We start from the raw sequence: 13,867 nt of genomic DNA, 5'->3' as shown, positions 1-13,867 counted from the left end.
CAACTTACTATTTAATAGGAGCTGAAAAATCTTGAAATATTCCACCACCATCATTGTGATCAGAAAGTGATAGAAATTTCTTTTTTTGTTGTTGTTTTCTGTTTACATCGATTGTGTTTTATCTTTATTCTAGAAAGTTCCATATATTTGCATTGATAGTGGTTTGTTAATCAGATATGAATTGATTTTGTTTTCTACCATTTCTGTCATTTCACAAGACTCAAACTTTTTTTTTCTTTTAGTTTTTTAATGTTTACTTTTTTAAGAGAGAGGGAGAACACAAGAGTCAGCATGAACAGGGTAGGGGCAGAGAGAGAGAGGAAGAGACAGAATCAGAAACAGGCTCCAGGCTCTGAGCTGTCAGCACAGAGCCTCACGTAGGGCTTAAACCTGCAAACGGTGAGATCACGACCTGAGCCGAAGTTGGACTCTTAACCGATGAGTCACCCAGCCACCCTACAAGAGTCAAACTCTTTAAACCACTTTGAAATAAAAAGCAAATGTTTGCTTGTTACAAATATATTACAAGATTAAAGAATCATTAATAAACACTAACTAAATTTTATTAGTGTTCTATTTAGCAGCTTAAAAAATATCCATTGTCACTTATATGAGATTACGGTAAAATACATTTTTAATTTTTTCTAAAATGTGTTATGTTTTGTTCAGGGAGCAAAGTAAATCCTACATTTTCATAAAGTTTCTTTTAATTTTTTTTTTTTAATGTTTATTTATTTTTGAGACAGAGAGAGACACAGCATGAATGGGGGAGGGGCAGAGAGAGAGGGAGACACAGACTCGGAAGCAGGCTCCAGGCTCGGAGCCATCAGCCCATAGCCCGACGCGGGGCTCGAACTCGCGGACCGCGAGATCGTGACCTGACCTGAAGTCGGACGCTCAACCAACTGAGCCACCCAGGCGCCCCCATAAAGTTTCTTTTAAAAGAAGGAAGTTATTAGTAAAAGCACAGTGCAGTTATTTATATTTAGAATTAGCTGTTACAGAATGTCAAATGATGTTCTTTCAGAGATTGTTTTTAATTCTTGATTATTCTTAATAGGTTTATCATGAAAAGTATGAAAACTGTATCATTTTCACAAAGAAAAAGATAAAAATCCAAAATCATCCCATCTCAGGGGCACCTGGGTGGCTCAGTCTGATAAGCATCCGGCTCTTGATTTCAGCTCAGGTCATGATCTCATGGTTTGTGAGATGGAACTGAGCCCCTTGTCAACACAAAGACTACTTGGGAGCCCCCCCCCCCTCCCCCCCCCCCCATAAGCAAACATTCAGAATCATCTCATCTTATGAATAAAGACCAATCTGTGTCTGTGTGCATTCTGGGTGTTTTTGTTTTGCAGAATTAGAATCATGTTGCACATGCGACTCCATAAGTTTTTGTATCTGTTGATGTTGATCAGGTTAATTTCAGTTAAGGAGGTGAAGAAACTGGGCAATAATTGAGTGGAAAGCAGTGCATGTGTAGTGTGGAAGAACATGTCCAGTCTGCTTTTATAACTTAGTGACAAAAGTTAAATGAACATGGAGCTTGTGGGAGCTGTAGAAGACGAGTAGCAGGAAGCATTGTGCTTGATTAAGTTAATATGGTTGAGACACACTGATCTGCTGTTGAATGTAATTGGCTCTATAGTATTTCATAATTCACTTGATTTGATGGATATTGAGGTTGTTTATGCATTAAGTTGTTCATACATCTTTGCAGGCATGGTTTTCTATGAGGTTATACTTTTGAAGTGGAATTGTTGAATATCTACATTTTTTAAGGCTTTCAATAAGTATTGACAAATTATCCTCCAGAGAAGCTGTGTGAATATTTATACTTCTTCCAGCAGTATATGACTTGAACCATATTCTCATCATTAAAACAATGGTCATTATCACATTTTTTATTCGTCTAAGGACCAAACATTATTCTTCAATTTTGATTACTAACAATAATGAGCAGTTCTACATATATTTACTGACCATGTTTTATATAAATTGCTAACTTTTGACCTTTGTCATCTTTCAAGGAAAGGTATTGATATTTTTTTATAGTGATTTTTATTTTTATTTAAAAAAAATTTTTGTTTTTTACATTTAGAGACAGAGCACAAGTGGGGGAGGGGCAGAGAGAGAAGGAGACACAGAATCCGAAGCAGGCTCCAGTCTCTGAGCAAGTGGTCAGCACAGAGCCCGATGCGGAGCTCGAACCCACAAACCACGAGATTGTGACCTGAGCGGAAATCGGACGCTCAACCAACAGAGCCACCCAGGCTCCCCTTTCGTAGTGATTTTTAAGGACCTTTTATAATACATCTTATATAATACATAATTTTCTGGCCTATACTAGCCATCTTGTTAGCTGTCAGTCTTTCTCTGCTGTTTACTTTTGTCTTTATAGTAAGAAGTTCTTTTTCACTTTAAAATATATAGAAATTCACCATTGTGCTTACCTTTTGTTGCTTTTGTTTATTTTTGAACATTTAATTGCTCCCTCTGGAGTTTACTTGTGTATAAGAAACAAAGTTCCAATCTTCTTTCCAAATGGTTGGTTGGTTCTAACACCATTGAATATTATGGTTTTATATTTTGTTTTGGTTTGTTTAAACCTCAGGGGCATACTTGAGTTCATGAGCTCCAAACCTGTGCACATAGGCAGGCAGGCAGGTGCACATACACTGCTTCTCACATGCTTTCATGTACCTTTCCCTATAGACAACAATAGAGGTAGATTCATCTGTCCCTATAGGTAACGATTTAAATGTGTTCTTATAAATATATATTTTGTTTTTGTGTGCTGTATTATTAATTAACTGTGGTAAAATATCATATAAGGTGGAACTTCTCAACCGTTTTCCAAGTCTGCAATACAGCATTACCAACCATATATACAACGTTGTATAACAGATTGCTAGACAACCCCCCCATGCGGCCCTCCCCCCACCAATCCTGCATAACTGAAACACTATACCCGCTGAACAACAACTTCCTACCCTCTTCCTCCTCCTAGCCCCTGGCAACCACCATTCTAACTTGCTGTTTCTATGAAGTTGGCTACTTTAGATACCTCATGTAAGTGGAATCATGGAGTATTTATCGTTTTCTGACTGGCTTGTTTGACTTAGCTTAATCTCTTCATGGTTCATCCATATAGTGGCATAAGATAGGCTTTTTTTAAGGCTAATATTCGTGTGTGTTTGTATGTCACATTTTTCTTTATTCATGTATCCATCACTGGACATTTAGTTTGCTTCTACTATTAGTTTGCTATTCACATAGCTATTGTGAACAATCTCTTTGAGATCCTGTTTTCATTCTTTCAAATATATCCTGAAAAGTGCAACTGCTGAATCACAGGGTAGTTCTATTTTGAGGAACCCACATACTGTTTTCAAAGTGGCTGCACCTTTTGTGTGCCACATTTTTTTACACTGTATTGAAATAATACACAAAAGCATACAAAGCATTAGTACATTATCACATAGCAGACATCTAGGTCAAGAAATAGAACTTTCCACCCTTCCACATAACCCTTCTCACTCCCCTTCCAAGTCATTAATTTCTCCTTTCTCCCCTTAAAGAAAAGTCTATTTATAAGCCTGATTTCTAACACTGAGTTTGATCTGTACTTTTAGAACCTTCCATAAATGGAATCATAATAAGGGTGTATCTGGCCTTTTTGCTCAATACTCCGTTTGTGTGTATATAATTTGCTCATGTTCATTGCTATGTAATGAATGTTCTTTTGTGTTGCTTTACTACAATTTATCTGGTATGTTGTAGGTGCAAACATTTTGGTTGTTTCAGTTTGTGGCTATTAAGAATAATGCGTCTATTGGGGGCGCCTGGGTGGCGCAGTCGGTTATGCGTCCGACTTCAGCCAGGTCACGATCTCACGGTCCGTGAGTTCAAGCCCCGCGTCAGGCTCTGGGCTGATGGCTCGGAGCCTGGAGCCTGTTTCCGATTCTGTGTCTCCCTCTCTCTCTGCCCCTCCCCCGTTCATGCTCTGTCTCTGTCTGTCCCATAAATAAATAAAAACGTTGAAAAAAAAAAAGAATAATGCGTCTATGAACGTTATTTTTTGTTGTTGTTTGGTTTTTTGTTTTGTTTTCATATTTTCTTTATTGAAAATACATAAATACAGTAAAAAGAACCTCAAATCCATATATATATTTGAACTTATGAGTCTGATATTTTTTCTTCATAATTATATGCAATCAAGGCAGAATTTGTTAAAAAATTTTTGGAGACACCTTTATATAAAGAACAAATTTGTTCTATAGAAAATAATGTAGAGGATGTTTACAACTCAGAGAGTCTGAAAATAGACATTTCAATAAAACTGGCTATTTTATTCAATCACAGGAATGACATTGGAAATATAGCAAAGATCACATTGAAAATTATGAGGGAATTAGACACTAATAAAAATGCTCCAAAAGGTAATTGTTTTAAGACGTTGGTGATATAAGGAAGGGGTGGGAAGGAAAAGGTGGACTTGAATAAGTTAGTTAAGCAGAGTGATTAGTAGTTACATAATAACTGCAACTCAGGGATACATTAGAAACTAAAATGTTACTAGAAATACAGGTTTTTAAAAGCAGTGCGTTACTAAAAATATGAAAATGTGCATGGTGGATGCCTAAAACTCACCCAATTAACATTTTAAAGTATAATTTAAGGCCATTTTTATTTTTATTTTGAGAGTGAAAGGTGTTGAATAGTTAGGTGGGCAGAACAATTTCATCACTACTGGAGATTGATTTTCACTTCAGTAATCAAGAGAAAGGAATTGAAATTTTACTGTCCTTAATTGATGTAGTATTTAGAATTATAAGCAGTACAAAGAGAAGGCTTGTTTTTCACAAACAGCTTGATTGGTAGATTTCTTTCTTTTTTTTTTTTTTTAAAGCAGTGCTATTTTACCAGTTGGATAAATTGTCTCTATCCAACTATTGACTACAACCTCCCACATTGACCAGGATTTCCTTTATAATTTTGATTGATTCCTGGAATAGGAAAGACCATATTCCTCATACGAATTTGTGACTTTCTCTTCTGTTCTCCATACTATACAATGTGACTAATGATAACGAATGAGCTTTTATATGATAAATAAGTTATATTCACTTATGTTGGTATCTAAAATTTTTTAAAAATATTAATTTGGATGGATTTTTACTATTTTGACAAGCACTATTTTTATTTTTTGGTATTTTCATTTAATTTATTTTTTTAAATTTACATCCAAGTTAGTTAGCATATAGTGCAACAGTGGTTTCAGGAGTGATTCCTTAATGCCCCTTACTCATTTAGCCCTTCCACCCTCCCACAACCCCTCCTGTAACCCTCTCTTTGTTCTCCATACTTAAGAGTCTCTTATGTTTTGTCCCCCTCCCTGTTTTTATGTTATGTTTGCTTCCCATCCCTTATATCCATCTGTTTTGTATCTTAAAAGTCCTCATGAGTGAAGTCTTATGATATTTGTCTTCTCTAATTTCGCTTAGCATAATAATACCCTCCAGTTCCAACCATGTAGTTGCAAATGGCAAGATTTCATTCTTTTTGATTGCCGAGTAATACTCCATTTGTGTGTGTGCGCGCACGCGCACACACACACCACATCTTTATCCATTCATCCATCAGTGGACATTTGGGCTCTTTCCATACTTTGGCTGTTGTTGATAGTGCTGCTATAAACATGGGGGTGCATGTGCCCCTTCGAAGCAGCACACCTGTATCCCTTGGATAAATACCTAGTAGTGCAATTGCTGGGTTGTAGGGTAGTTCTATTTTTAATTTTTTGAGGAACCTCCATACTGTTTTCCAGAGTGGCTCTGTCAGTTTGCATTCCCACCAATAGTGCAAAAGGGTTTCTCTTTCTCCACATCCTTGCCAACATCTGTTGTTGCCTGAGTTGTTAATGTTAGCCATTCTGACTGGTGTGAGGTGGTACCTCATTGTGGTTTTGATTTGTATTTCCCTGATGATGAGTAACGTTGAGCATTTTTTCATGTGTCAGTTGACCATCTGGATGTCTTCTTTGGAGAAGTGTCTGTTCATGACGTCTTTTGCCCATTTCTTCGCTGGATTATTTGTGGTTTTTTGGGTGTTGAGTTTGATGAGTTCTTTATAGATTTTGGATACTAACCCTTTATCTGATATGTTGTTTGCAAATATCTTCTCCCATTCTATCGCCTTTTAGTTTTGCTGAACATTCTTGATCATGTTTTTTGGTCCACATAGTCATGCATGAAATTACTATGTCATGAGGTGGACAGCACAGTAAAAAGTGGTTTGCCGATTTTATCCTCATGAACAGTACATGAAAATTCTGGTTGTTCACGTCTTTGCCAATATTTTATTATCGGTCTTTTTAAATTTTCAAATATTTTGGAGATTTTGTGTATGTCATATTATACTTTTTTTAGCACTGATTGATCATCTTTTAATGCGTTTATTTGTCATTTGGATATTATCTTTTGTGAAGTGCATGTTTCCTACTTGGGTAGGAGCCGAAATCAAGAGTCCCCTTTACTCTTTAAATTTTTAAATTTAAAATTTTTTAATTTTTAAAACGACATTCTTTGATGCATTCTTGTTCAAGTGTCACAGTGTTGAGGACAGGGGGATTATGTTTCGTTTTCTTTATATTTGCTCAAAGTACTTAGTTCGTACTTGCTCACAGTCATGATCATTATAATAATGTAAACATCCCTCCCCAAGTTTTAGGGGAAATCTCACTGCTCACTAAAGATTCAGCTCTCTGGAATCCACTAAGTCAGTTTCTGTGCGTGCATCTGTTTTATGGCCTCTTCTGTGTGTTACTGCTGCTGTCATCTCTGCTGTTATTCTTTGTTCTTGTTGATTTGTCTTTAAAAATTCTTCTATGTAGGGACCTGGGTGGCTCAGTACGTTAAGCATCAGACATTCAGTTTCAGCTCAGGTCATGATCTTGGCGGTTTGTGACTTCAAGTCCTGTCTCCCTCTCTTTCTGCCCCTCCACTGCTTGCGTGTGCGTGCCCACATAGTCTTTCGCTCACTCACTCCCTCTTTCTCTCTCTCTCTCTCTCTCACACACACACACAAAATAAATAATTAAAAAAATTATTTTACTGTAATTTTAGTGGAGTTTCAGGAATATGGTTGTTAAGACTTGAGCCCAGCCTGCCATGTTTAACTTTGTAGACATAACTTTCTTCTTGTGTGATGTAGTTTTTATTTGCCTGTTGTAAAGAAAAAATGCTTCTTAAAATCCATTAAGACTGCCAGTCATCTCCATGATTTTGTTTTTGTATCATGTAATCATGTTTAGACCCATGTAATAATTACTGAGTCTTCAGGATGATGGGGTTTTTTTTCCTGTTTTAGAAGATATGTTTATGTTTGTGCTTTTCTTATCATTTTATATATTGTGACCCATAGAGACCCAGTTTTTGCATATAGAAGTGTATGTGTTTGCCCTTGGTTCTCTATATTGCTTACCTGAATTAAATGGACCTTATTTCTGCTTTTTAAAAAAATTATTTTTTTATAACTTTTTAATGTTTATTTTTGAGAGAGAGATAGAGCACGCGCGCACACACACAAGTTGGGGAGGGGCAGAGAGAGGGGGAGACAGAGAATCCAAAGCAGGTTCCTGCTTTGATTGGGGCTCAGGCTCAAGAACCGCGAGATCATGACCTGTGCCGAAGTTGGACATGACTGATCGACCCAGGTGCCCTAATTTCTACTTTTGACTAAAGTTTCACATACATAAGTTACTTGAAGGTAGAGAATCTGTGTTATTAAATCTCTCTATTGTAGGTAGTAGGAAACATGTGCACTTCACTTGCTCAAGTTCAAAGCACATTCATATTAAAAATTGAATTGCTATGGGGCGCCTGGGTGGCTCGGTCAGTTAAGCGTCCGACTTCAGCTCTGGTCATGATCTCCTGGTCCGTGAGTTTGAGCCCCATATCAGGCTCTGTGCTGACAGCTCAGAGCCTGGAGCCTGCTTCAGATTCTGCATCTCCCTCTCTCTGCCCCTCCTCTGCTCATGCGCTCTGTCTCTCTTCTCTCTCTCTCTCTCTCTCTCTCTCTCTGTCTCAAAAATAAAAATAAAACATTAAAAAAAAATTTGAATTGCTATGATAGTTTTTTTGGAGAGTAACGTGACAAACCTTTTGAAACAGTAATTTTAGATAGAAGATGTATGTTTTTTTCTGAAGTGATATTAGCATATACTTATTTAATGGATTGGGTTATCTGATTTGGTGTAAGATTATGGTAATGAGATCAAGGTTCTAATCCCCATGTGGATTATATTTTGTCATATGCCCTGCATTCTTAATATTGGCAAACTCAGTAATAATTAATACTGCTACTGGAGGGTACAAAGACAACTGTGACCATGAATGATCGATCCAGGTAATCAAGCTACCAGAAAAAAACAACCCAAAACAGGCTTTTAAGATGTTGATTCAAGGGGTGCCTGGGTGGCTCAGTCACTCCGACTTCAGCTCAGGTCATGATCCTTGTGGTTTGTGAGTTTGAGCCCTGCGTTGCTGTGCTGACAGCTCAGAGCCTGGAGGCTGCTTAAGGTTCTGTGTCTCTCTCTCTCTTTCTTTCTCTCTCTCTCTAAAAAAAATAAACATTAAAAAAAATTTTTTTTAAAGAAGACCTATGTCCTCATTAAAAAAAAAAAAAAGATTCAATAAGGTTTGCTTTCTGTATGGAGAATAATAACCAATGAGCCATTTTTAGATAATCTTAAACATTTCACTTGATAATTCAGTTTTACCTTAAAATAGTTGACTATCAGTAATATCGTTCCTGTGAACTATTTTCCCATAGGTTCTTCTTTGAACTAAACTTTCAGTGTTTTTGATGGAAAGATTTTTAATCATGTGATAATAGGTTAAAAGATAAAATTCTGAACATGGTTATAACTCTGACTTTTTCTAAGGTGTTAGTGTTAACTAAAGAAGTTCACCAGCAGTCTCTTTATCCAGTAGCTTAAACCATATTCACTCACTGATACTAAATGAAATAAATCATCGGTGTGTGCTAGGCTTATAACATAAGAAGGCTAATTTAAGGAGCGTAAACAATTGTTGATGGGTTTGTGGGGAGTGGTTTGCTGGTTAATGCTGAATGTGGACTTAGTAACAGAGCTATGTGACAGTGGTCTTGGGGTGGGAGTTGTGGTGGCCATGACATTGATGAGAGCTCTTAATGAGTTTTTTAGTGGTGAAATGACCTAAAGGCAGGCATGAGAAAGGAAGAGGAGGAGGAAAATAATGCATCATATTAAATAACTGAGGATTGACCCTAAAGTGGGCAGAGAAAGAAAGTGTGCCTCAGCCAGCTGATTCTGATAAGCTTTTATTTACTTTTCCCTTTTTGGATGAGCTCCCTCATTAAGGATGCTTAGATTTTTTTTTTTTTTTTTTTACCAGTAGTCCTTTATTATTTGCTAAATAACAGTAAATTAGTAATCAGATTGATCCGTACCCTTTTCCAATTATATTGGGCTTAATTATTAGTCTTTAGCTTTTCCTTTTTGGTGAAGCTGTTTTATTTATTCCTTGAAGACCTTAAACATGAAAAGCAATTGTATTTAAGATGCAGATAATTAACCAGAATTTTGCAAGGTCTGTTGGAATTGATTACATGTTTGATTATTTTTTGAAATATTTCTCAACAATCGTCCAAATATTTTTGTTTCCATTTTAGAACAAAATCCAGTCTCATAGCAGAGGAGAATATAATGTTTACAGCACCTTTCAGAGCCATGAACCAGAGTTTGACTACTTGAAAAGTTTAGAAATAGAAGAAAAGATCAACAAAATTAGGTGGTTACCCCAGAAAAATGCTGCTCAGTTTTTATTGTCTACCAATGGTAAGTGTTAAAATTTTTTCCTTTTATATGCCCACTGTGTACACCTATTCTGTAGGATACTTTCACCTTTACAAAGTAGAATAATTCAGAGATTTCTGCAAATAGACACTTGGAAATATGTCTTTCCCACACGGAATGTGTAAATTCTTTTTTGTCTTCCCTTTTGTATTCTCTTTTAGTTTCTCTAAATTCCATGAAAGAGATCCTTTAGCTGTCAGTTTTCTTTTAGTACACACACAGTCTGTAGGGAAGAAAAATAAAGACTTTACTATTAGATTTAGATCAGGTACCGTTTGTGCCACTTCTTGGCTTAGTAGCCTTGAGCAGATCATAATACTTGAGTCAGGTTTTCCTCATGGGCAAACTGGAGATAGGAGTATCTGTGTTACAGTATCATTATGAGTACTAAATGTGATAACTCTTAGTGTGCATAGTGAGTGCTCATTAAAGTGTGCCTAAGCTCTCCAAAGAGTATTTCAGTATAAATACACACAATCTGTCAAAGGATGGTCTCCATTCCAGGATACTTTTTGGGAGAGCACTCTTTCTACTTGATACTTGTTCTTTAAGGACACGAACTGGAATTGACATACTGCCTTCTTCCCAACAAGCCTCATCGATGGAAGAAGATTCTTCTTACACCATTTTGTTTGCTCGAGAAAAGTTATTAAGTAAGAATTAGAATTATGTAATGACTACCAGAATTTAAGAATATCTCTTTTTGTTCTTCTAAATTTTTTTTATATAAGTTGTTGTGACTTGGTTTATCCATAGGGGTTTGGGTCTGAAGAGAATCGTTAAGAGTGATTGAGGGGGGTACATCCAGGTTCTAGTTAGCCATTGTCTGTAAAAATTGAAATTAAAACTTTCTTGAGGCTGTATAAGGCACTATTAATGAAATTAGATTTTAGTACCTAGACCTTACTGTCCTTTCCCATTTGCAGATGATAAAGTCAAGAGACTTCTGGGGTGATGTGGTGGAGATTACTGAGTGACCCTTTCATCCAATTTAGGCTTTATCACCCACTGTATCAAGTTCTTAGAAATACATTCCATAAAATGATGCCATTAGCTGACACCATAAATGTTTGCTGCTTCTTAGGTGACCACTTTTCGGATCGTCAAAGCTCTCCCCAACCAGCACGTTGAAACCCTCTACCCCATCTCTTCTCACATAAACTGCATTTGCCTCTCTTCTCCTTATTAAAGGAAAGATAAATAGAAATAAAAATGATTTAAAGCTTATAACTTAGGGCATTATAGATGAAGGAAATGTGTTTATTCATGTTGTATGTTGGCTTCTAATCTTGGTTCACTTTAAATTTAGATGTAAACTAAGTTATTTCAACAGCACTTCAGATACTGCTGTTTCACGTCAAAATAATACTTGATCATATCATTTATATGGTTTCTACTTTTGGAAGTAAATGCCCCAAGTAAGTGTGCTGGGGCATACATACCTCATATATTGGGATATTTGTTCTTAATAATTATGGCAGTTCACTTCTTATGAGATAAATTACTATTCTTTTATAAAGGGAGATTTTTAAAGTAAAAGTTGAAATAGAATAATGGAGCCTGCATACCCATCACCCAGCTTCAGCAGTTCTCAGTTCATAGCCAGTTGTTTTTTCAGGTGCTTCTGCTTCTCCTTTTCAATATTGTTCAGAAGCAAATCCCATTTCAGTTCATTTATGGAATAAATCTCAAATATCTTTCAGTTCTCACTTGATATCCACATGTGTCTTCCATGCACTCTCTGTGATTTGACATAAGCAAAGCAGTGTATAATCAGATGAGCCATCCTAGACAGAAAACTTTACAGAAGCTCAGTGGAGGGGGAGAATACTGGGGATTCCAGTGTTTGGGTCTTAGGAATATGACTCTATGTAGTATTTTTCTGTAGAATCAAGTGTCTCCCAAATAGGTTTACTGAGTAAATTTTAAAGTCATTATTTTAAAGGGCACTGCACAGTGCATTGTAGGTATCTTTTGTCGTTATTATTAAAGAGTACTAATAGTTATTTGGGGATGCATTATTTTTTTGTACTAAAAAGTAGAGCTCACTGTGGAAGGATAAAACAGGTATGGGAATGTTACACACTGCTTTGTCTGGGTGTGGTGGGATGGGAAAAGGATTGAAGGAGCAGAACTCAAACTATATCTGAAAAGCTTTATTCTTTTTAAAAGAAAGTACTCATGGGAGAACGTCAACATCTCAACTCTGAGTAATAACTTTATATAATTTGGTATTGTTGTCTGTGTGAGATTAAGCATAATGATACCTCCTCCTCCTCCATTTGTAATGGGCCTTTACTCTCCTAAAAGATGAGAAACTACTGTGGGAGAATGGTAGGGAATAGAACTAAATATCGCAGCTTTGATTGACCCAAAGTAATCTCATTTTCATCTTTGCATTGCTTTGCCATGGTCCCATCATACACTGTCCAGTGTTCCCCAGATTGTTCTTACTTAAGTCACTTCATAGTGCCCTCCTTATAACTTCAGTTCATTTTAATGTTTCTTTAAGTGACTTTATTCTTTTTCTCTTTCATCTCGTTTCGCTTTCTCTGAATTCTCCTCGATTCTTCCATGTTGCAGAAATGTCCATCTCTAACCTGTTGGCCATGAGTCTTGAATATATGAGCAGTACAGAGTTCACTAGTAAATAAGTGTTTTAACAGCTTGTTAATAAGAAGCTTTTGAATAATAAAGCTGCATTCCCACAAAGGAAACTTGGTAGCATGGTCTTCCCTCTCCCAACCCTCTTTTTATGGTGAGAGGGGCACTGGGACTTGGGGATTTCTGGAACACCCTTTACTAATTAGTATTGACAATGTAGGGAACCACCAAAGAGCAGTGGTTCTTAACCTTTTAGAAAAGACAGATTTCTTTGAGGAATCCAATAATCCTCTTTATAGAAAAGCATATATATTTAAATAATTTTGCATGCAGCTCTATGGAGTTTGATTATTGTTTCATACCTCCAGTAGGCCAAAAACTACAGCTAGAAAAGTCACTACTGTAGAGCTTAGGAATTTCGTTTTTGGTTTTTTTTAATTGTTATACTTACTAAAGTATTTCATTTCTTGGGGCTTCTGGGTGGTTTAGTCAGTTAAGCGTATGACTCTTGATTTCTGCTCAGGTGCGTGTATACTTTCTCTCTCAAAACTGAACAAGCTTTTAAAAATATTTAAAATATTTATTTCTTGGGGCGCCTGGGTGGCTCAGTCGGTTGGGCGTCCGACTTCGGCTCAGGTCATAATCTCGCAGTCCGTGAGTTCGAGCCCCGCGTCGGGCTCTGTGCTGACAGCTCAGAGCCTGGAGCCTGTTTCAGATTCTGTGTCTCCCCGTCTCTCTGACCCTTCCCCGTTCATGCTCTGTCTCTCTCTGTCTCAAAAATAAATAAATAAATAAATAAATAAATAAATAAAATTTTAAAAAATGAAGAGTTTAGGCTTGACTTATTTATATCATGCATTTGGGAACAAGTAAAATATCCTAAAATATATAAATCTTTACATAAGATTTATATATAGTATATATTATATGTTATATACAGTATATATATATTTTACACACAGCACATAGAGAATTTTTAACTGCAAGATAACTCTAAACATTACTAGGGTTTAGATGCAATATTAGATTACAAGTTAGCAAAATTAGCGATTTTTTTCTGTTTACACTTCATCTTTGCAAAGGGCATCCACAGGGGTAACTGACACACTTCCCTACCAGGCAGAGAGAGGTGGTGAGGCTAGAAGAGTCCCTGCTACCCCTGTATGTGACAGAATTTTATAAAGTGCCCCCATACACTATTGTTTTTTAAGTTGTTTTACCCATTTGTTTATGAAAGGACCATTAAGAATGTGATACATTTATATGAATGCAGTTTTAGGATTATAACATGAAGTATTAAATAAACGTGCTTGAGCCCATAATGATTTAAATAAATGATTGGTCAAATAAATAAGCAGG

The 13,867-nt window shown here is 36.4% G+C and overlaps 1 protein-coding gene across 2 annotated transcripts in view; it reads left to right on the top strand.

Moving 5' to 3' along the window:
* PPP2R2A (protein phosphatase 2 regulatory subunit Balpha) overlaps nt 1-13,867 on the top strand; it is an 83,907-nt gene that overhangs the window by 57,044 nt on the left and 12,996 nt on the right. For both annotated transcript variants that reach the window (XM_040490236.1, XM_040490237.1), the window contains exon 4: nt 9,721-9,886. In XM_040490236.1, coding sequence (XP_040346170.1) covers nt 9,721-9,886 — 166 coding nt within the window. The remainder of the gene's footprint in view (nt 1-9,720; nt 9,887-13,867) is intronic.

The sequence above is a fragment of the Herpailurus yagouaroundi genome, unplaced genomic scaffold, assembly GCF_014898765.1.
Source record: "Herpailurus yagouaroundi ecotype Mexico unplaced genomic scaffold, PumYag 181, whole genome shotgun sequence".
Classification (NCBI taxonomy): domain Eukaryota; kingdom Metazoa; phylum Chordata; class Mammalia; order Carnivora; family Felidae; genus Herpailurus; species Herpailurus yagouaroundi.
The sequence above is the reverse complement of the archived record's forward strand: the minus strand, read 5'-3'. Positions and strand labels throughout refer to the sequence as shown.